At 44.5% G+C, this 21,209-nt stretch overlaps 1 protein-coding gene across 2 annotated transcripts in view; it reads left to right on the top strand.

Moving 5' to 3' along the window:
- The first annotated feature begins 973 nt into the window (after window positions 1–973).
- HOS1 (ubiquitin-protein ligase) overlaps window positions 974–21,209 on the top strand; it is a 57,328-nt gene continuing 37,092 nt past the window's right edge. Inside the window, exons 1-8 of one of the 2 annotated variants that reach the window (XM_086522497.1) lie at window positions 974–1,339; window positions 1,889–2,267; window positions 2,365–2,499; window positions 2,585–2,760; window positions 3,279–3,716; window positions 3,999–4,157; window positions 4,289–4,810; window positions 5,569–5,703. In XM_086522497.1, the coding sequence (XP_086378623.1) occupies window positions 1,265–1,339; window positions 1,889–2,267; window positions 2,365–2,499; window positions 2,585–2,760; window positions 3,279–3,716; window positions 3,999–4,157; window positions 4,289–4,810; window positions 5,569–5,703 (2,019 nt within the window). In that variant the 5' untranslated portion in view covers window positions 974–1,264. The remainder of the gene's footprint in view (window positions 1,340–1,888; window positions 2,268–2,364; window positions 2,500–2,584; window positions 2,761–3,278; window positions 3,717–3,998; window positions 4,158–4,288; window positions 4,811–5,568; window positions 5,704–21,209) is intronic. The other variant, XM_086522492.1, reaches the window with a different exon arrangement.

The following is a 21,209-nucleotide window of genomic DNA, read 5'->3' as shown; positions in this document are numbered from 1 at the left end:
TTAGGCGTACACAATGAAGAGTTCTAGTTTTCAAACATAAAAATCATTATTTAATTAAATTTTCATACCTTACTTCCAAGCTTAACAACAAATGTCCTCGATTGTACCACCTCAACGGATGATCCATACAGGTACAAGCTAATGGTGTTGTTTCAAAACGCTATATTCATCACTCATATTTTCCTATCACAATCACACACATTAGATGGCACAATAGACCTCGGAGTGAAGCACTGTGTTGAGCGTTGACTGAGGCAATATTAATTTATCATTATTAGCGTAGAGCACTGAATGAGGTAATACTCATTCTTGTGTACATCACCAATTTAGCCAGCACAATCATTACATACAGATTGAAGATGGAGGCAATACCTTTAGCTTGTATAAATTTCGATGAAAGTAGTACAACTGAAAAGTAATTACATACACAAAAGAAGAGCTCAATAGTGCATGGGGTGGATTGGACCCAATATGCGTGCATAATTTTGATCTCTGCTTTTGTGCTCGACCTCTGCATGAAACTGACCAATTTTTCACAAATTTCTACTACTTCCAACATTTTTACAGCTACATTCGAACATTACAGGTAGAGTTTTTTAATTACAACCTTTCTAAATTGGAGATTATATGCTAAGATGCACTGCTCATTAAAAAACCATCTTTTTGGTGTCGATTTTAAAGGTAAAACAATGAAACAATTGGGATTTAAGCTCGAACCTAAAGTAATTGCAGAGATTTATAACTAAAATGCCCAATTTTCTACCTTGCTTTTATATGTGGCTATGAAATTAGAGCCAGGATTTTACATTCTCAATCTATAAATTCTTTGCAAATTGAGACATGTGAGCACTACTGATGGCATTTCGCCTGTTCGACCATTTAGGCCAACTTCGAAGGGAAAGTGGCTATGTCTTAGAACTTTTTCAAAATGCTCCGGAGACGTTTCACTTTCTAGCTAGGGAGATTGAATTGCGCTCTCTCTCTCTCTCTCTCTCTCTCTCTCGCGCACAGACGCAAAAACGCACTCTCCCCACTTTCGGTCTCTCTGTGTGTGTGCTGAGGGCTACAAGAAATTTTTGCTCGTGCCTCGAGTTCGAAACGCTCCATTTACGCGCGCGCGCGAAGCGACCTACTGGTATACGCGCAGACACACACACACACACACACTCTCTCTCTCTCTCTCTCTCTCTCTCACACACACACACACACACACACACACACACACAGGTAGCTTCGAAGAGTTCAACGAGTGTGCATAGCTTGCATGGCGGGAGCCGCCTTGTCGCTTCAAAAGGAGGACGAAGATCGTTCCTACCCTACAATTACAGACGAATGCCAGGTTTTGTACTATAATCCTTGCTTCCTTTTTGGTTCAGGGTTTCCTGTACACAGGTCTTGCTGCTTACGTCGTTAACACATACAAGGAGGGGCTTTCGTAAATGGTTTCTTTTCAGCTTCCCTATGCTGAAATATGAGCTCCAGCTGGTTTGAACTTCGCTATGGACCCGAAACTTGTGTAATTTCAATCAGATCATGCCATTGTAGTATGCAGAATTAATTATTTAGAGACAGATTAGCAAGATTACAATTTTTGGAGAGAGTCCGTTTTTTTGTGAGAATCTCTCCTCGTTATTCGCAAGCGATTGCCTTGGTCTTCTTTGATGGAACTGGCCATGGCTATGCACAAGAGATATCAGCTTGTCAGAGTTTTGTGCACCATTCTGTAGTGTTGCACTTTGATATGTACCTGTAGCGGCAGCGGTGGTTTCTTCCTTGCTACAGCAGTGGGTTCTTCCATGCTGCAGTGGCTCATGTTTTGGCTAATGCAAAGTCAATGTAGCGATTTCACGTATCTAGTAACTTAACACCTTGATTTTTGGTAAAGCAGGATGTATTGGCACGGCTTGTGAGCCTGGAGCCCAGGGAGCTTTGCAGTGAATCTATTGTTGAGAAATGTCGAGCAACAAGAGACCTTAGAAGCTGTGGAAGGACTGTTGAACACTCTTTGACTTCCTGTAATCATGCCTCATTATGTGCAGAATGTGCACAAAGGTGTGATGTTTGCCCAATTTGCAGAGCTTCTATTGGGAGGCATGGGCCTTTAATGAGAAGGCGTCTATATGAAGAATGCTGTGAGGTTGGTCTGATAAACTCCAGGACAGAAGATGCGAGAGAAAGAGATGAACATCCAAATGCCGATGTCCAGCGCCTTTGGTCTTTCTTTGACGTTGCATTAGAGTACAAACTGGTTTCGGTGATTTGTCATTGTATCCAGTCAGCATTGGGTACATTTTTCTGTTACCAGCTGGATGATAAACTAAGCTTTATGATCTCGTCATGTTCTCTCCTTAATTGGCTCTGCAGATGTCTCAGATGTTTGCATGGATGAAAGGGCCGTCTCTAACAACGCGACGGTTTCCTTGCTCTTGGATGGAACTGTAGTTAAAGACTGGTGTCAAAGGACATTGTTGCGCATCATCTGGAGCTTGAGCGACATATGTATCCACTCGCAAACGTCTTTTTATGTTGCTGAATTTTAGATAAGTGTTTCCAGCTGCTTGCTTCTTTGACACATTAATAACAGATTGTTTAGGAACCACACAGATGAGAAGCAAAGTGGGTGATATGGAGAGATTTTCCACAGGTCTTCTAGGATTGTCTCATGTTCTGGAATCTCTCGAAGGTCCCGATTTAGATTCAAGTTCAGCACAGTTACTTGAGCTTCAGCAACTTATTGAAGGAACCCAGAGAGTTTCTCAGGTGTTTTCAGTTTTTTCTTTACAAAGCTGAATGAATAATTGTCCTGTGTAGGAGTGCATTTCTGAACTTGACATTGAGTGACAAGAGGTGCATTTTGTTGGTGCTTCTATCTTTAAGCTGATGTCTCAGCCTTTTCTATTCTTTAGTACTCTTGTTGTGCAAGTTTCATAATGATCGATAAGAGCATTGATAACCAACTTAGGGATTTGTCTGGCCATAGCCATGTGGGATTAGCATCCAGCATCACTGAACATGAAAGTAAAGAGTGGTGAGATAGTTGGTGCTGACCTTTGAACTTGAAACACGTAAGGGCAAGATCTTGCTTGCATGTAAACTATACATATATACTCTCCGTTTTTAAGGTTAGTCATGAGACTTGGCTGTGTTTGGTTGATTCACCTGAAGGTTCTTGTCATGTGCTTAATGTTTAGCCGTTTATACTTGCTCCAATAAACAGTCAGTTTGGTATTTGGCGAGGTTTGGTGTTGTTGACAGATTTGTCCTCCTTGTTTTTGTAGCATCTAGATGTGATGTGCTGGTGTGCTAGGCATAATTTTCTTGAGGACATACAGTCATCACATTCCTCATTGAATGACTGGAGACTGGCTGTCAAAGAACGTAAGCTGTCAGCCACCAACAGGGTACGGTCTGGACATGCACGAAATGCTGTGTTGGAAATGACTCCCCACTCCTCAACTTTGTTTATTGAGGATGCGATGTCAAACATTGGGTTTGGGAAAGATAATGAAAGTCCCTATCTCTGGGAAAGTCTAGAGCTACAGTGCTTGAGGCAGGCAGCACCGTCCTTACCTTTCAGAAGAAGGGAGGGAGTTCCTGGAGGACAGTCTAATGTACGTGTTCCGACAGCATTATACCCTCCTGAGAGTGCACGTGCAGCTGTGGACATGATATTTTTGGAAGCTAGCTCAGATCTTTTTCTTGCAAAAAAGGCTATTGTATCCTTGGATACTTGTGTTTGATCTGCTTTTTTCAGTATCTGAGTTTTTTACAGCTGAGAAGGTGTGATTCGTGCACATTTTGGTTGACAAGCATTACTTGTTACATTTATGAATGTAACAAAAGTGTTTTGTTTATAGATTTCACATATAACTCAGGCAGTAATTACACTTTTGAGTGCTAGTGCAATGCATAACTTCTGAACTCCCTTTTACTTTGATAGGAATGATGTATAAAATTTTGATACATGATCCGAATTTTTATCCTTAATTTGGAAGTAGTTCTTGTACTATCTTTTTGATAGGCATTGGCCAAACCACAATGATGGTTTGAAGGAATTGGTAGATGATTATATACTTGTGTTTGACATATCAAGGCATGCGATGCTGGAATCATCGGTTTTCTTCTTATTGGATGAGATCGATGACTCTGCCTTGGAGGTATGGTGTTCTGCATATCACTCAGTGCCTTATTCGCCTTTTTCAATCCGAAAGAATTTGTGCACCAATAGTGTGTTTATAATTAAACTTGTGCCAGTGGAATATTTTCTTGTTGTTGTCTCTTTCTGCAGGAAGCATGTCGCCTTCTTCCTGAGGTAGTTTCGTGTAATATACACCCCAAAGTGGCAAGGGTACTGCTTGAGAGACAGAAACCCTTTGTAGCCTTGGATGTTTTACGTTGCAGTAGTGGAGATGGTAGCCTTGGACTTTCAGAACCTCTAGACAAAGATGAACTTCCTCACCTTCAAGATGCTGTGACTGCTGTGAGGGTGAGACTAGAATGTGGGCTATTAACAGATGCCTATCTTTATCAGAGATTATACGTTTCAAGAATTAAAGGACGGGCATTCCAAGGTGCATTGCCAAAATCAAATCGCAGCAATGAAGAGGAGTTGAGATATTGGTCACACAATATGGACTGCTTAGTGCAAGAAATTTGCTGGTTATGTATACAGAAAAACTTGGTAGCAAAAATGATAGAGCTTCCATGGGACAAGAACGAGGAGAAAATTCTTTTGAATTGCCTTCTGGAGCAAGCGGCGAGAGATCCGTGTAGTTCTGCAGGCAGTCTTATGGTTATGTTTTACATTATGGTAAGAGTTATGTTGACTTGTGTGCTTGTATATTAAAAATAGCAGAGATCTACAATTTCACTGCTCACTTGTATGTTTAAGGATTACAATTAGAGTGCACAAAGTTTGCTGTGGTATATGTTTGGAGGTCTTGATGCACCATTGTATGTACTTTTAAATTGAAACCTAACTTGCGGTGAGTGTCTTGGCAAGTGGAGAAGGTGCATTCAGGAAATTGTGATGCCAACAGTGGTGCCTGTTTTTGTAGGAATGAATTTTTAATCTAACCATGTTTTATAAAACAAATGACAAGGAGCCGTGTCTTATCTGATTTACAAAGTAATATATTGGGGCTGGGAGAAAGATTTCAAGGGCGCCTTCAACTTTTCTATAGGCTCCAATGGCCAACCGCAGTGAAGCAAGATTAAGCTTGTTCACTTTCCTTACGTCGCATTGGTAGTTGGAGTGACAAGTGCAAAATGAAAAGGAAGAGAATGGAGGATAAATCATAAGGGTTTGTTGTTAATATTATGTTAAAATAGGATAGTTTCGTAGTGCGCTAAAGATAAGTCCTACACTTATCTGACTTGTTGCCTATTTAGCATTGGCCTTTATGTATTGTATTGTAAGTGCTCCAAGGCGAGAGTGCGTTTTGGTATCCGGTGGCAAGTCATTTGCATACATATTTACTTCCTATTGATCAAGTCCAATGAGTTAGAAGAGTGTTTGTTGAGGCCTTATTAGTTTCTGCTGCTGATTAGTTTTTTCTGTGATTTTAGAGATGTCGCAATCAGGAAGCTTATCTTGTTCATAAAAGGCTGTCGGCTATAGAAAGAACGTTTTTGGATCAATGTAGTGATAAAGAGAAAGGGGAGATTATCAAAAGCATATGTGCCCAAAGAAGTATCCTTATGGTATGCCTCTTCTCAGTGTTAATTTACTGGCTTATGAAGTGTTTTTTAAGCTTTAAAGGAGGGGAAAATTTCTTAAAAATGAGGGAAAAAAAACTTTTGGTTGGGAGGAATTAGAAACTCTCTTTTTTAATGGTGCTGGATTAAGATTGCCCTCAAAGTTGGCATAGCTGATGAGCTAATTGTTGAAGAGACAATTGAAGAACGGGTTTGTTTTACATTGACTATTGAGCTTAATGAGGGTAGTCAAAGGTACCATATTTAAATGACAATGGTTGAAGCATTTCACAAGTGAAGGCAGTCCTCTGTTATACCTTGGCATGAAAGAAAGAGAGATATAAAGAGTGGTCAAGACAAGTTGACACCACACTGTGGGGCTGCTCCCCGCCGCCCGCCCTTGGAATGTTCTTCAATCAAGTGGGAAAATCCTTCATACAAGCTCATAGCTGGAGAGGGAGGGAATCTTCTTTCTCTTCCGCTAATTTCTAGCCCTTTTGAGGAAAGGGGAAAACCCCTCTTTCTTGTGTTGAGAGAGAGTGCTTATCCCCTCTTAAGTAAGTTCTGAGAGGAAGTTGATTTCTCCAAATCTTACAAATGAATGAATCAAATTCATTGATCTTTATTATGAGAAGGCTTCTTGCTGAAATTAGTTACATGATGCTCCAATTTTGCAGTGATTGGAGCAGAATATTTTGCTCATAAACCGTTGAGGGATGCCTCCTCCCGGGTGGTTTGTCTTGTGTGTCCACTGCTGAAATTGATCGCTTTTATCTCCTCTCGATGGCTGGAAATTGTCTGGACAGTAAAGCTATCGAGTATTGGTGATTCTTTAGTGTTTCTGCGAGGAAGTGGTATTCTAGTGTCTCTCTTGTGCCAATAGTCTTCATGTGAGAGAGGATAGGCTCATAGGGATTTCATGGAGAATGCAGGCAACCTTGGAGAAGTCAACTACTGATTTTAGAGAGGAGAAAGAAAGAGAACCCAATTAGAAAGGGTGTTATTGCATTGGAAGGGCATGGACAAGGGGAAGCCAATCTTGCATGGCATGGGGTGTAGTGGAAAGAGCATGGAGGAGAGAGAGGGATTGATATTTACAGCTTTCCATGCTACCTACATTTGAACCTCACATTTTTTTAACGATTTTTGGCATGCTCATACCAGCTCGACACTTACTCTTTCAATAATTGCAACCCCCCTTGACTTCAAATTTAGCGTCCCCCCCCCCCCCCCCCCCCCCCTCTCAATACTTGGATTTGATCAATTTCTTGGCCTTTTAAGTTTTGGCCTCTCGGACTCAATGCATGCTTGCTAGGGTTAGTGACTAGTCTACATGCCGAGCACGTAATCACATGAGTGTTTGACTTGTCTGATCTTTGTCCGAGAGAGACAAAACAAACACTTACTGAAATGATTGAGACTGAGGCCTAAGGACGCCATCTTCATCTCTGTGCTTGTTCTTAGCGCGCTGTCACAAAGTGATGACGTGGCGTGCCCAACTGGAAAGAATTGGCCAATAGGACAAGAGAAACTGACCTAGAAGAATAGAAGAATTTTTGAACCTTGAAGATTTAGGTGAGAGGCCTAAAGGGGGTTAGGAATTAAAAACTTAACCCCTACTTGAAGAACTTATGGAGCACCGGTTGAGGGGCCTAAAACCTAAAAATCAAAAGCTTGATCTCTGAGGCTGATTTTCGTAATTCACGTTGGTTGCCACGTGGCACAGTTTAACAAATTTTCGCTATTTGCGTTGCTTGTTTTTGGTTGTCACAGGCTTGGGCACCCCAAGCAGAGAATTCGGCACGACAAACGAGAGAATCACTTAAAAATAATTCACAACATTAAAACTTGAGTCGACACGGCCCGACGGAGTTCCGTGCCAAGAGAGATTGGCCCCAAAGATTGGCGCCCCTTTTGGTATTTCTTTTATATTAATGCTCGATCAAAATACAACTCCCGTGGGTCCTCGACTCTTAGACTCTGCGTCGAGATGTCTTGAAGGGTAAGGCCCTTGGGCCCTTTTCATTCTTACAAGGGATACCAAAAGCAGAGTCCCAAAAGCAATTAAACTCAAAAGCAAACTGCCCCAAAAGCAATCGGTCTCCAAAAACTGCCAAAAAGCATCAATGCAAATTGCGGAAATCCGTACAGTCGTGCCACATTAGCAGCCGTGTGAAAAGCGAAAATTTGTACAATCTACCACGTCAGCATGGTAATGCGTTTTGCAAGATTCCGTATTGTTGCTACGTGTCATGCTGTCCGTACAACTTGTCAGCCACGTGTGTGTGTCCGGGATGTCACAAAATGATGACGTTGCATGACTGCCCGCAGACTGACTATACGGACAGTTGACATGGCTGACTGCATGGATTTCTAGAATCTGCACTGACATGTTGACGTGGCAGACAGTACGGATTTCCCCGTTTTCTGCTGACATGTGCTGATGTGGCAGTCTGTACGGAATTTTGCTTTTTGTGCTGGCTGATTTTACTGGCAGGTTTTGAGCCAGTTGCTTTTGAGGGATTATTGCTTTTGAGTTTGAAGCTTTTGGGGCTCTGCTTTTGGCATCCCTTGTAATGTTTATAATTGACCCAAGGGGGCTCACTTCTCAGACCATTTGGACGCAGAGTTTGAGAGCGAGCACCCGCGGAAGTTGTACTTTGCTCAAAGATTAATATAAAAACAAATACCGAAAGGGGCGTCAGTCTTTGGGGCCAATACCTCTGGGACGGAACTCTGCCGGTCGTGTCGACTCTCTCTCTCCATTAAAGTTCAGTGATTATGAAGTTTCTGTTTGTGTGTTGCTATTGATTTCTCGCTTGAAGTGTCCAAGCCGGTTAGAGCAGTTTTACCACGTCATCATTTTGTGACATTGGCAGTTGTCACAAAGTGATGACATGGCATGTCTAGTCGGACAAAGCCCAAAGAAACTGACAAATAAAATGATTTTATAAGTTGTTCCAACTTATGGGGTCCCGTCCGATGGTCCTAGGGGACACAAGAACTTTAAAATAAAGCAAGGACCAATTTTGCATGGACCTGCTGATGTGGCAACGTTGTACGGACAACTCTGCAATTCACGCTGGCTGTTGATGTCGCATCTGTACAGATTTCCGCGATTTGCGTTGACAACTTTTGCCGCTAGGGAACTTGAGATCAGATGCTTTTGGACCTATAGATTTTCATGTAATTGCTTTTAGAAGGCCATGGGCCTATAAATTTATTGCAATGGTCTCTCTCCCTCATATTGGCTTGGGAGCAGTGAGCAGAGAGAGGACCCTCGAACATTGTGCTTTGCTCATAATTAATATAAAAATAAATACCGAAAGAAGCGCCAGACTTTGGGGCCAATACCTCTGGGCACGGAACTATATCGAATTGTGTCATATCTCTCAGTTGCGATTTAAAGTATTATGTGATTTTTCAGTTGCTCTCAAGTGTGTCGTGCCAGATTCTCGACTTGGGGTGTCCAAGTCAGTTACAGTGGTAGCAAAGCTTAGTCGATTTTCCTTCTACGGAGAATTTGATCCCTTCTACCACGACACACATGGATTCAGTTGACGAATCCCACAAGGAGCAAACTATTGCACCTGACTAATCAGGGTCACGTGAGAACACGGAAGACTCAAATGGACCTTCTGTCGACTTGAGAGAAGAATATGGGTCACTTTCACCTGAGCGGATGGAGATGCAGCGTCAACAGCAGGTTGATGCGTGTGCTCAACAAATGCTCTAGTAATTAAAAGATCCTCAATATGCAAAATTTTTGACCAAGCACGCAATCGATGAAATGCATTCTCGATGGTGTACAGCCATCAATTCACCTCTGAAGCCCGCTTTGAAGAAACTCCTATTCCGCTGGCGTATTCGGAGGATGAATTTGACGAAGCAGTAGGAAGACGAGTTAGTCGATTCTTGAAGACCAAGAAGCAATCAAGGAGGTGCAGTCAATTGACAGACTACCCTCGGTCTCTCGTCTGAGCTTGCTAGGGTTTCAGTCGACTCTTGAAGACCAAGAAGCAGTCAAGGAGGTGCAGTCAATCAACAGACTACCCTCGGTCTCTCATCTGCACTTGCTAGGGTTTCATTCGACAAGGGGGTCACAAGTCTACTTTGCAAATGCACGAAAGACAAAGAAGCGTGTCTGCTTTGAGGGATGAGGACAAAAAGAGCATGAAACGAAGAAAGACTCAAAGACACAATAAGAACAAGAAGAAGGCTAAGAAGAGTAGATCCCATCGAAGATCTCGTAAGTATTCAGACAGTTCGGAGGACTCATCCTCTTTTGATAGTTCGGACTCCGATGAGCAGATGTTAATAGGAAAATTTTTTATAAAGCCAACCAATATGACTTTCTTGAAGATAAGAGCAAGAAGACCAAAGATTTTAAGGAAGGTGGACAAGCCATAAAGTTCGATACTTTTTGGGGCTTTCGAGATACTCATAAGGCCGTCGCTTTTATCCAACAGTTTGACATAGCTTATTATGGAGGGTGCTATTCAAAGCACTCCAAGGTTAGGTGGTCCTTCCTACTGCTACGAAAAGAAGCACCAATGAAGTGGCTACAATTCAAACGACTTTTCTCTTCTTCTTAGCTCACTCGAGAGTACGAACGTGATGTGATCATGTCACGTGCACATCTAACCCTAAGTGCATGTGGACAAGCTGCTCCTACTCTTAGGGCCCTGACACCCTTGTGAGCTTGGGGCCGTGCATGTCCAGGCACTTAGAGTAGCTGCATACCCTCTGATTGCACAACCCTTAGCATAACATTTAGTAATAACCCATTTTCAGCCCAATAATTGGATGGTCGTGGGTTTGCCTATGAGTCTGCTCGACCCAACACTTATCATATGTAAAGGGGGTAGCCTTAGCGCTTGTAGAAGGCAAAGAACCCGGGGAAGTGGCGGTGCACTAGACCGTGCAACAAGACAGCAAGTAGTTTAGCGTTTTCAGCTGTGCATGACCAACTTTTTCAGCCCATGACAGCAGCGTTTTCAGCTTCGGAGTGTCTGGAGATTCCAGCACTAGCCTCGTCGTGGTTGCAGAACCCTAACCATCAACCTCGCTAGCAATTTGGCATTGAGCCGTAGACTCGTGGTCGTCGTTTCGTCATTGACATCGTCGTCGTCATCGTCATCGTTGTCATCGACTTCAACATAGAACCAGTAGTACCCAGCATTAGTAGCATCAGCATCAACATCAGTACCCTTCAACATTAGCATCTCAGCATTCAGTCATTGTATGAGCATTTGTGCAAGGATAAAGAAAGTACTTACTCTGGCAACAGAGCAAGGGGGCCCTTGAGGGTTGTGACCCGACATCCTTGTGTCGTCTCTTTTCTCTCTCTTGTCTCTCTTTTTCTTTCAGTTCAAATTTCAATTCTGTTCTTTCAAGCGAAGTAAAGTATCCCTTGTGTTTGTGCTGTGAGAGTACACGTGTGCGGAAAAAAGAGAGAGAGAGAGAGAGAGAGAGAGAGAGAGAGAGAGAGAGAGAGAGAGAGAGAGAGAGAGAGAGAGAGAGAGAGAGAGAGAGAGAGAACAAACACTGGTATGGAAAAGAGGGGGCCAACTACTAGAGCATGAGACCCGTACAATGTCAATCTATGTCAAATGGGTATCCCCTTGGCCCCATATATAGGAGTACCCAAGGTGGGCGCCTAGCTCATGTGGGCAGTCGACCCTAAAATTGGGCGGCCGGACAAGGTACAACCTAGACTATGGGTGGCCAGCCCGGAGACACTAGCCGTACAAGGAAGTGCGCGTGCCCTAGACTTTGTGAAGCAGCAGAGTGGTGTAAATCTAGCACCCCCTCTCAACACTTGATGCTGAACAAATAGCATTAAGCCGAAGATGTGAGGCAAATGATGAAGATGTCTGGTGCAATGCCCATTGAAAGATACTCCATGAGTGTAGCAGCAATTTGGGGTGTCCCAACCTCGGAGAGATCTCCATGGTAAAGTGTCCGTCATGAGTAGTGTGGCAAACTGTTGTACTCCGCCGATACACGGTGAAGATAGTGCGTGAAGGTCCCAAATTGAGTGTGAAAACAACTCCTTGTCGTAAAAGAAGTGCCAATAGGCTTGCAAGTGTCTTGCCCAATAGGATCTGTGGTTTCTATAGTCAAACTGTCTGGAGAAAATGGAGAAGCCCAAGGACTGTCATGAGAACGATTGGAAGCCTGTCAATGCATGAACCTGCAACCCAAGGTGGCCAAGTGGCTAAGTTGTGTAAAACTCCAGGAAGGCCAGATGTAGCAATCTGAACCGTAAACGTCCTCCAAAACAAGGAAAGCCAGACTAAGCAGTCTGCATTGTAGAAGCTATCGTAAGCTATAACAGTCATCGATAGACCGCATGGTCCATCATCGGATGGTGTCCTGTCAGTAGTAAGGGTAATCCACGATGAGGGGAAAGCCAAACTCAACAGTTTGCAGTGTGAAGGGCCTTTGAGAAGAGGGGTGGTCAGACCAAACTGTGTGCACGGTGATATCTTGTAGCAGTAGAGAAGCCAGACTGAGCAGACTGCGCTGTGAACAATCTTTGAGAAGAGGAAAGGCTAGACCAATTTGTCTGTGCTATCTCCAATCCTCCAATCCTCGGGTGTCAACCAAGACAAAATCCGCGCCAACAACGCCACGAAACCGCATCTCGATGTGGCTCTCAATGTGAATGAGCCGGGAGTGGCCGATTGCCCAGGTTGGGGGATAAGTTTTCTGTAAGGTTATCGAGGATGAGTGTAAGCAACTTTGAAGGTAGCATTCCAAATGATCAAGAGTGACAAGAGCAACTACACTACCATCCAAGCCAAGCTTCCAACGAGTGGCCGATTGCCCAGGTCGGGGGATAAGTTTTCTGTAAGGTTATCGAGGATGAGTGTAAAACTCTGAAGGTAGCAATCCAAACGATCACCATCCAAGCCAAGCTTCGGGTGACTCCGGATGTAGTCACAAGATGCCGGATCTCCAGCATCTTGCGGGTAAACTCCCCAAGAGAGTCCAAAGCACTGAAGTCCTGCTCCAGTCTATAGGTCTAAGCAATGAACCTGTCCAAGAAGAGATCCAAGATCCTCTCCCTAAGTCCATGTAGATGCTCATGTGTAAGCAAGTGATCTGACGTGTCGAGGTTAAGTGGTAAGTGTATGTCCATCCAAGATGGTGGTGTCTTCTCTGGGAATGTCGGAATCCCATATGCCATGAGCATGGCCATATCTCGTGTGAACTTCTCTGATGAGTGCATAGGTGTGTTCATAGCAAACCACAAGTCACCACCCCCTTTGGAGTGCACAACCGCCGAATGATTGTTGGAATGAACCCCCCATCTGCAAAAACGTAGGTACATTAGACCTAGAAACTGCAGCCTTGCACAAAACGCAAGGGCTGGCTGAAAAACGTAGGTGGTAGGGGGGGATTTCTTGCGATGAAAAGGCTTGGGAAGGCCAGCACTGGCCGGAAATGTGGTGATCGCCATCTTGATCAGTAAAAAACGCAAGTGGAGGTTGAATCTCTGCGACAGAAACCCTACAGGAACCTTTGCTTACCTGACTAAATGTTGATTGCTGGCTGAAATAATCTTGGGATGGAGAACCGATAACATGGAGGTGGAGTGCCAGGTCCAAGACCATGAAGAGCTCGCTGCTGATACCATGTGAGTGCGCGTGTGCGGAAGTGTGAGAGAGCAGAAAGAGACAGAGAACACAAATGCTGGTATGGGGAAGAGGGGGTGATCAGGCCCCCTGACTACCAGAGCATGAGACCCGTACAAAGTCAATTTATGTGAAATGGGTACCCCCGTAGCCCCATATATGGGAGTGCTCAAGGTGGGCGCCCAACTCAAGTGGATGACCGGCCCCAAACTTGGGTGGCCGGACAAGATACAACCTAGACTATGGGTGCTAGCCTGGAGACACTAGCCGTACAAGGAAGTACCCTAGACTTGTGTGAAGCAATAGAGTGGTGTAAATCTAATATGTGCGAAGTACTAGATCCAAGCTAAATCCTTAAACACCTCCGCCGCACCTGACATTGGTATCAGAGCTCTGTGCATGCTTCAGCTTTGCGAACTCAAGAGAAGAACCAAGAACCTCAAGAACCCAAGCAGAACCAAGAACCCAAAGAACCTCTCCCATTTTTTTTTTCTTGAAGATCCTTGACTTACCAGCTGCCATCTTCATTGCCATGTCTATGAAGGAAGATCGACATCGGATACATGACAACCCAAATCTTGAGTACAAGGATCTACTTGCCTCTTATGCGGACATGGAAGGAGTTGGAGTTAGGATTCCTAACCTCTTCTGCATTCGCATGTAGCGTGCATCCACTTTTGTCGACAAGAAACTCTTGGATTTACCTTCGAGCACCCTTACCTTTCAGCTCCACCCGCAATGTTTACACGACAAGACTATTCGAGTGGTTGTGCTTGCTCATAAGGCAGAGTCAACAGGAAGGTTGGTATTCTGCGACACTAGTAAGGCTACCTGATAACTCGTATAGTAGGTGTTGACATCGCACAAGATCTACGTCTGCAATATCCACCCGTTTGGAGGAATCTTCATTGGTTACGCATTCACATGCATTAGAAGCATTCAACATTAGAGGTACAGATAGAAGTTTGGCAGTTGTGCCTCATCTTCAACAGGGGGGGATGTCACGTGCGCACTTCACCTGCGCTACGTGGACATGTTTTCTGCCTCAATCTAGCATGATCTAGTAGCTTAGGATTGAGCCAGGCAATTTTGTGAGCCTCTAGCAGGACGTGCATGTCCAGGCCGGTCACAGTTGCATACCCTCTCTTGCATCACATGAGCATTTTCCACCACAAGAACCCAATTTCCCTAAGTGCATGTGAACCAACCCTCCTTGCAGGCATTTTTATTACCGTTCATATTCCAAATCGTGGAAATTCAGCCAGGCTGCTCGACCTACCCTCTTGCACCTATATAAGGACCCAGGGGGCGCTAGAAGGAGCAGAAGAAGGAGAGAAAACACAAGGAGGTCAGCAACATTTGGCACCTCAGGCTTTCCAACGTTTCTCCTCAGCAAGGACCAGCGTTTTGCATCAGCAACACCTGCGTTTTCAGCCATTAGACCAGAGTTTTCAGATCAGCCCTTCACCAAGCCGTACCGCACCTTTGCCAGTAGCAAATCCTCGCCGATTTTTCACCAGCACCCAGATCAGCCTAGCGTTTTCAGTTTCAGCACAAACCAGCGAGCGTTTTGCAGATTCAGCCCAGATCAGCCAGCATTTTCTGTTTTCAGCCCTTGGCAGCTAGCGTTTTTGGATTCTCAGCCCTGCTTGCATCGACGGTTGCAGATCAGCCCTGTAGAATCGCCACAGCAGCAAATCCACAACAAAGGTACCTAGCATTTTCAGATTTCAGCCTTGACATCATCGCCGTCGTCGTTGTTAGTGTCATTGTCATCGTAGACATCATCGTCATCGTCGTCGTCAAGTACCACATCATCTAGAAGCATTGTACCAGACTTTGTGCAATCTAAAGCAAATACCTCTTTAGCCTTGGAGGGGGGTTTGGGACCCCATCTGGTGTCGTCTCTTCTCTCTCTCTCTCTCTCTCACTCTCTTGCACTCACTCACAATTTGCATTCCACTCTCTTGTTTTAGTCATTGCACATTTTCTCATTAAGTCAAGGAAGGCTCTCCCTTCTCGTCAGTAAAAGGAACCTTGAGCACCCATTGATCACTCATCTTGAGCCATACACCATCATTCACTTCCATTGCACATTACATTGGTATCAGAGCTCCTAGGCAGTGTTTGGTATCATTACTCAAGGAAAGAAGCACAAAGAACCATAAGAATTTTTTTTGCTTCTTGTGATCGCATGTAACCCAAGACCACTTGGGCGTGTCGTTCAAGAGTGGCAAGTAACCCAAGAAAGAAGGGCTTGTCCAGCCTTCCCTCGTCCCTCTTTGCCACTCATTGAGAGCGGACCTTGCACTTAGCGGCAGGCCAATCGACGCGAGGTGGGAAAAAGTAACCTTGCTGTGAGCGCAAGGCCGCCTAGGGGTGCACCCGCAGGAAGGAGTTGAGCTTGGGTGAGAGAAAAGCCTTCTTAAACACAGGTTGCAAGCCAAGAACCCTGATTACTTAAGCACCCCAAGAACTCCAAGTACTCAAGAACCCCGAGTACTCAAGCATCGAAGAACTCAAGAACTTAGTGCATGGTCATCATCCAAAGCGAAATGGATACTTTGTGTAAAGGTGATGAGAGTGGAGTTGGAGAAGAGGAAGTTTCTACACTAGGAGGATTGTTCCCCGATCCTCCCTCATCCCCATCTACGCCATTGATTGCACCAAATCCTATGGAGGCTTTGGTCAAGTTGATGACGGAGATGATGCTACAACAAGAGGTGCAACGCGCCACCATGGATCGCGATCGTGAAGAAAGAAGGGCAGCTATGGAGCTTGAGCGTGAGCAAGCACGCGAGGCTCAATGCGTAGCGGCCAAAGAAAGAAGGGAAGCTATGGAGCTCAAGCGTGAGCTAGCACGCGAGGCTCAATGTATAGCGGCTGAAGAGAATCGAGTGGCTCTGGAGTAAAGAGTGAGAGGCGTTGAGAGACCAACGCATGCAGGAGTTGGTCCTATAGGTACTCTCCTCGAAGATCGAGCCACTCAAGGAGGTTGGCGAGTCATCACGTAGCACAGGTAGAGGGGAAGATTCCAACAATCTAGTCACTGAGAAGTTGATGTTTAGTAAGTATGATGTTAAGATGGATGTATCTGTGCTTCATTCTTGGTTGCATCAATTTAATGCTTACTTTGTGACTAACAAGAAAACAAGCAACAATAAAGTGTTGACTGCTGCCATGTATCTAGCAAGTGATGCCATTGATTGGTATCAAGCTTGGCAAGAGTCACAGTTGGCTGAGTATCTTGAGCGTGTAAGGTGCAGCGGAAGTGAATGCTGAACTTTGCTCAAGATGAGTGCTCCGAATTGTGCTCAAGGTTCTTTTTACTTACGGAAGGGAGAGCCTTTCGTTCCTTTAGTGAGAGAGTGCAAATGATCACAAACAAAGTGGTAAACACTGTGAATGAAGGTGCTGAGACTGAGAGATAGAGAGAGAAGAATACGACACCAGATTGCTGTCAAACCCTCTTGCGAAGGCCCCACTCTCTATGGCGAGAGCGGTCTACTATTGATTGCATAAATCTCTACAATGTGTTGGACTTGCTGACGACAATGAGGACGACGACGAGACGGGCTGAAATCTGAAAACGCTAATGGCTGAAATCTGCAAATCTTTATCTGCTGATTTCTAACTCTATGTCGGTGACGACGGCGATGACGACAATGCGACGATGACGCACTAAAAACGCTGATGCTGAAATCTGTGTTTTTCGGGCTGAATCTGCAAACACTGGCTGATCTGACCGTGTGGCGAGGATCTATTGCGGGAAGGTGAGATCTACGAGGTTCGGGGCTTCTACTGCAGTATCTGATTGCTGAAAATTGAAAATGCTGATGCCTATGCTGAAGCCGACGCGGAGAATCTGCAAAACGGTAGGTTTGCTGCATGATCCAAAAACGCTAGGGCTAAATCTGTCTTGCTGTCGAAAAACGCTGGTTTGCGTGCTGTAAAAACGTTGATCAAGGGCTGATTTGCGACGGGAATGGCTGTTGAAAACGTTGGGCTTTATCTGATGGAAAAATGCCAGGCTTCAGGAGTTCTTACTTGATAAGTTGCTAGAGATGCTTGTTGCAAGTAATTGCCTTTGCACTTCCTTCTTCTTTTGCCAGAAAGCACTAGCGCTAGGTTTTCTTTTATACAAGCTTGGCTAAATTGCCTTACCCAGTTCCCAACAAAAGTCACATAAAAATAATAAGTGAAAAATGGCTAAATAGGGAAAATAGGTTCTGTGCACTGGAAAATGCCCCTGATGGATTCAGATGGTAATGCTGATGATCATGCTGTGTGCAACCAGAGGATATGCATCTACTCTAAGTGCCTGTGCATCTACGGTCTGCGAACAGACTCACAAAAGTGCCAGAACACTTCTTAAGCTAGGCTAATTGAACTGAACTGAACCCATGTCATGAAGTAGCTTGTCCAGGTACACATAGGGTTAGATGTGCACGTGACATCCCCTCCTTTTCAAAGTGAGGCACTCGTACCGAACTGTATGGCATCGAAGGAGATCGCCAACAGCATCTGGAATCCTATAAAGGACTCTTCGCTGGTTCACTCTGATGCGTGGGTCAAGCGATACTTGAACTTCATAAAGGTCTGCAACGCTTGCTTCTTTGGGCCGCGTCGAAAGCGACACAAAGTCATCTGTGGCTCCTTCAATGCTTCAACTACGTCTATAGTCATGCGTCTACCTTCTTCAAGAATCTCCGATGATGAAAATTCTCGAAACCACTTCCAACACAAAAACATGAACATCCCCATTCCATGCAAAGTGACTGGAAAAGTTCTAGTCTTCTATAAAGACTGTGCATGCAATGTAGATGAACATATAGACAAAGTGCTAAACCGTTCATCGAACACACGCAAACAATGGAATCGAATCTTGACTTTCTGATCTAAATCAATCAACTGTGGCAAATCACAATGAAAATGCCGATTCTTGGTGCTCAATCCTTCTTGTGCTCTTTTAGATACTATGACATGCCAAGGAAGAGACATGGAATGTGAATTCCTTGAATGCAAACATTTCATCTTTTCATGAGTAATCCACACACATCCGTGCTCATTCATGAGTGAATCGTGTTCATCGTACTATATGTCATGCCTATGAATAGGGATCACTTAAGGACGGTGACTAAAATATAGGAAAGCATCACGAATGAAACACTCGAACAATGTGTGCTGACTAATCATTCGAACACAGAATACTTCCTGTGGGGGTTCTTTGGACTCGACTCGAGAGCCAAGATCGGTTCTTCGTGATTGATCGAATGAGGTTAGCTTCACTAGAAAAAGTATCAACTAAACCATCATCCTTGTGAACAATCACAGCTTTATCCTGCAAATTATTATGCTTGTGAGTAATCACATTTATATCATGCAAATCATCATGCTTGTGAATTATCACATCTTGATCATGCAAATCATCATACTTATCATCTCGCTTATCATTATCAAGCAAATCATGTGTGTCGTGCTTTGGAGAAGAAAAGACTGAGAGAGGCTCCATCTCCTGATTCTTGTCAATCTGCGTCTACACGCTAGAAAAGAGTCGGAACAACTCTTGCATGTGTTGGGCTCTCTGTTCAGCTGCCAAGCGCGCTTGCTCACGCTCAAAGGCTAACCGACTTTCTTCGCGCTTGCGAGCCAATTTTGCTTTTCTTTCTTGGTGCTCGCGATCTATTTCTGCTTTTCTTTCTTGGTACTCACGCTTTATGGTTGCCATTCTTTCGTTGTGTGCACGATCTAATTCTGTCTTTCTTTCTGCTTTTCTTGCTTCGTGTTCTAACTTTCTGTCCATCATCATCTTGTCGAAAGCCTCCATAGGAGTTGGTGCAATCCTTGGCGTAGATGGGGAAGGTCGGAAAAACCTCTTGGTGGGGAAAATTCTTCTTCGCCACCTCCATGCTCATCACCTCCATGCGAAGTATCCATTCCGCTTCGGGTGATGACGATACACTGAAGTCGTGGGTTCTTAAGTTCACGAGGAACTTGGGTTCTTGTGGGTCTTGGGTTCTTGGGTTCTTGAGTCTTGAGGTTCTTGAGGTTCTTCTTTAGCTTGCAATCTGTGTTAGAGAAGGATCTTCTCTTTACCTGAGCTCTTCTCTTTTCCGCGGGTGTATCCCTTGGCGGCCTTGCGCTCACACCAAGGTTGCTTTTTCCCACCTCACGTCGATTGGCCGGCCGTTAAGTGCACGGTCCGCTCTCAATGAGTGAAAAGAGGCACAAGGGGAGGCTGGACAAGCCCTTCTTTCTTGGGTTTCCTGTCACTCTTCAAAAACACGATTAGGAATCGACATGCTCAAGTGGAGTTGGGTTACGTGCGACCGCAACAAGCAAATTATTTCTTTTGTGGTTCTTTCCTTGAGTGATATAGAACACTGCCAAAGCTCTGATACCAATGTAAGGTGTAGCGGAAGTGAATGTTGAACTTTCCTCAAGATGAGTGCTTTGATCTGTGCTCAAGGTTTCTTTTACTTACGGAAGGGAGAGCCTTTCGTTCCTTTAGTGAGAGAGTGCAAATGATGGCCGGCGAGGAGTACTTCGCAGAATCCTAGGAGTTGTTGGCGGACTTTACGAAGTCCATACAGCTTGGTACTAGTACCTCACCTTGAAAAGGGAGGGATGTCACGTGCACATCTAACCCTATGTGCATGTGGACAAGCTGTCACTACTTTTAGGGTTTAGGTAGCCTAGGAAGTGTTCTTGCACCCTTGTGAGCCTGTACGCATGCCGTGCATGTCCAAGCACTTAGAGTAGTTACATATCCTCTGATTGCACAACATTTAGTAATAACCCATTTTCAGCCTAATATTGGATGGTCGTGAGGTTGCGTGTGAGTCTGCTCGATCCGGCACTTATCATCTATAAAGGGTGTCACGAGGACGTGACAACTGTTAACTATGTCACGAGCACGTGGCAACTACTAAGCTTGGTTGTTGGTTTCTTTCCAATGAATTTTGTTTTATTTTTAAGGCTCTCTTTTTGCAGTTGCAAATGGTCGGACATTGTATGGTCAATGTGAACAGTAGTTTCACCCACAGACAGGAAGTTGGTCGGTAGTGGCATTTGTATAGTAAGAGGATGTCTAGGCTCAGTCCAAGGTCATGTAGGTCTCCCCGTCGCACTTAGCAAGTTGGTGGATACTAGGAAGTGAACTCGATAAAGGCATAAAGTCAAGGTGGGATTATGAACAGAAACTACCCGACAGTTGGGCCACATGCACTTTTGGATGCGGTCCCAATGAGAGCGCAACGGAAGCATCTCCTAAAAATTAGTAAACTGCTATTTTGGGTCGTGAAATGTGTTCACGTCATTACCTTCGGAATGTTGGGAGAGGCCTCATTTTGCATTTTGTCACAGGTTAAGAGCTGTGGAGTGCTTTCTTTCCACTCTATGTACAGTGTGGTGCTAGGAGTGATGCCTTGCACACTACACACTGCTCTCTCTCCCCTACGTGCAGTTATGTGATGCCCCACAAGAGGGCTCTTCATTTGATTCATTAAATGATTGATGTACATTTGTGTGGTTTCATTTTTTTTTGCTGAGGCAAGAGCCTCCTTGAGCAGGAACAGGGGTAGCTAATTGCTACTCCAAAGCATGCACCGGTGAGGGTCATAACCTCACCGTACAGGTGCGTTTTCAGCGCTGTGTATGCGATGTAATTTGACTGTTTTTCAGCCATACGGACACCAGAATCATTGGGAATAGTGCCTCACTGACAGAGGACAATTCGGGGACCGTCTAGGGCTGAAAACAGGGCAAAAACCAGTAAATACAGCGCATTGAATTTACTGTTTTTGGGCAGGAATTAGAGGGTTTATGCGAGTGGAAGTGAGTTCCAGCAGAGGAATTGGTTTCGCGCAA

The sequence above is a fragment of the Adiantum capillus-veneris genome, chromosome 1, assembly GCF_014529385.1.
Source record: "Adiantum capillus-veneris isolate H3 chromosome 1, ASM1452938v2, whole genome shotgun sequence".
NCBI lineage: Eukaryota > Viridiplantae > Streptophyta > Polypodiopsida > Polypodiales > Pteridaceae > Adiantum > Adiantum capillus-veneris.
Note: the sequence above shows the minus strand (reverse complement) of the source record. Positions and strands in the feature narration are given on the sequence as shown.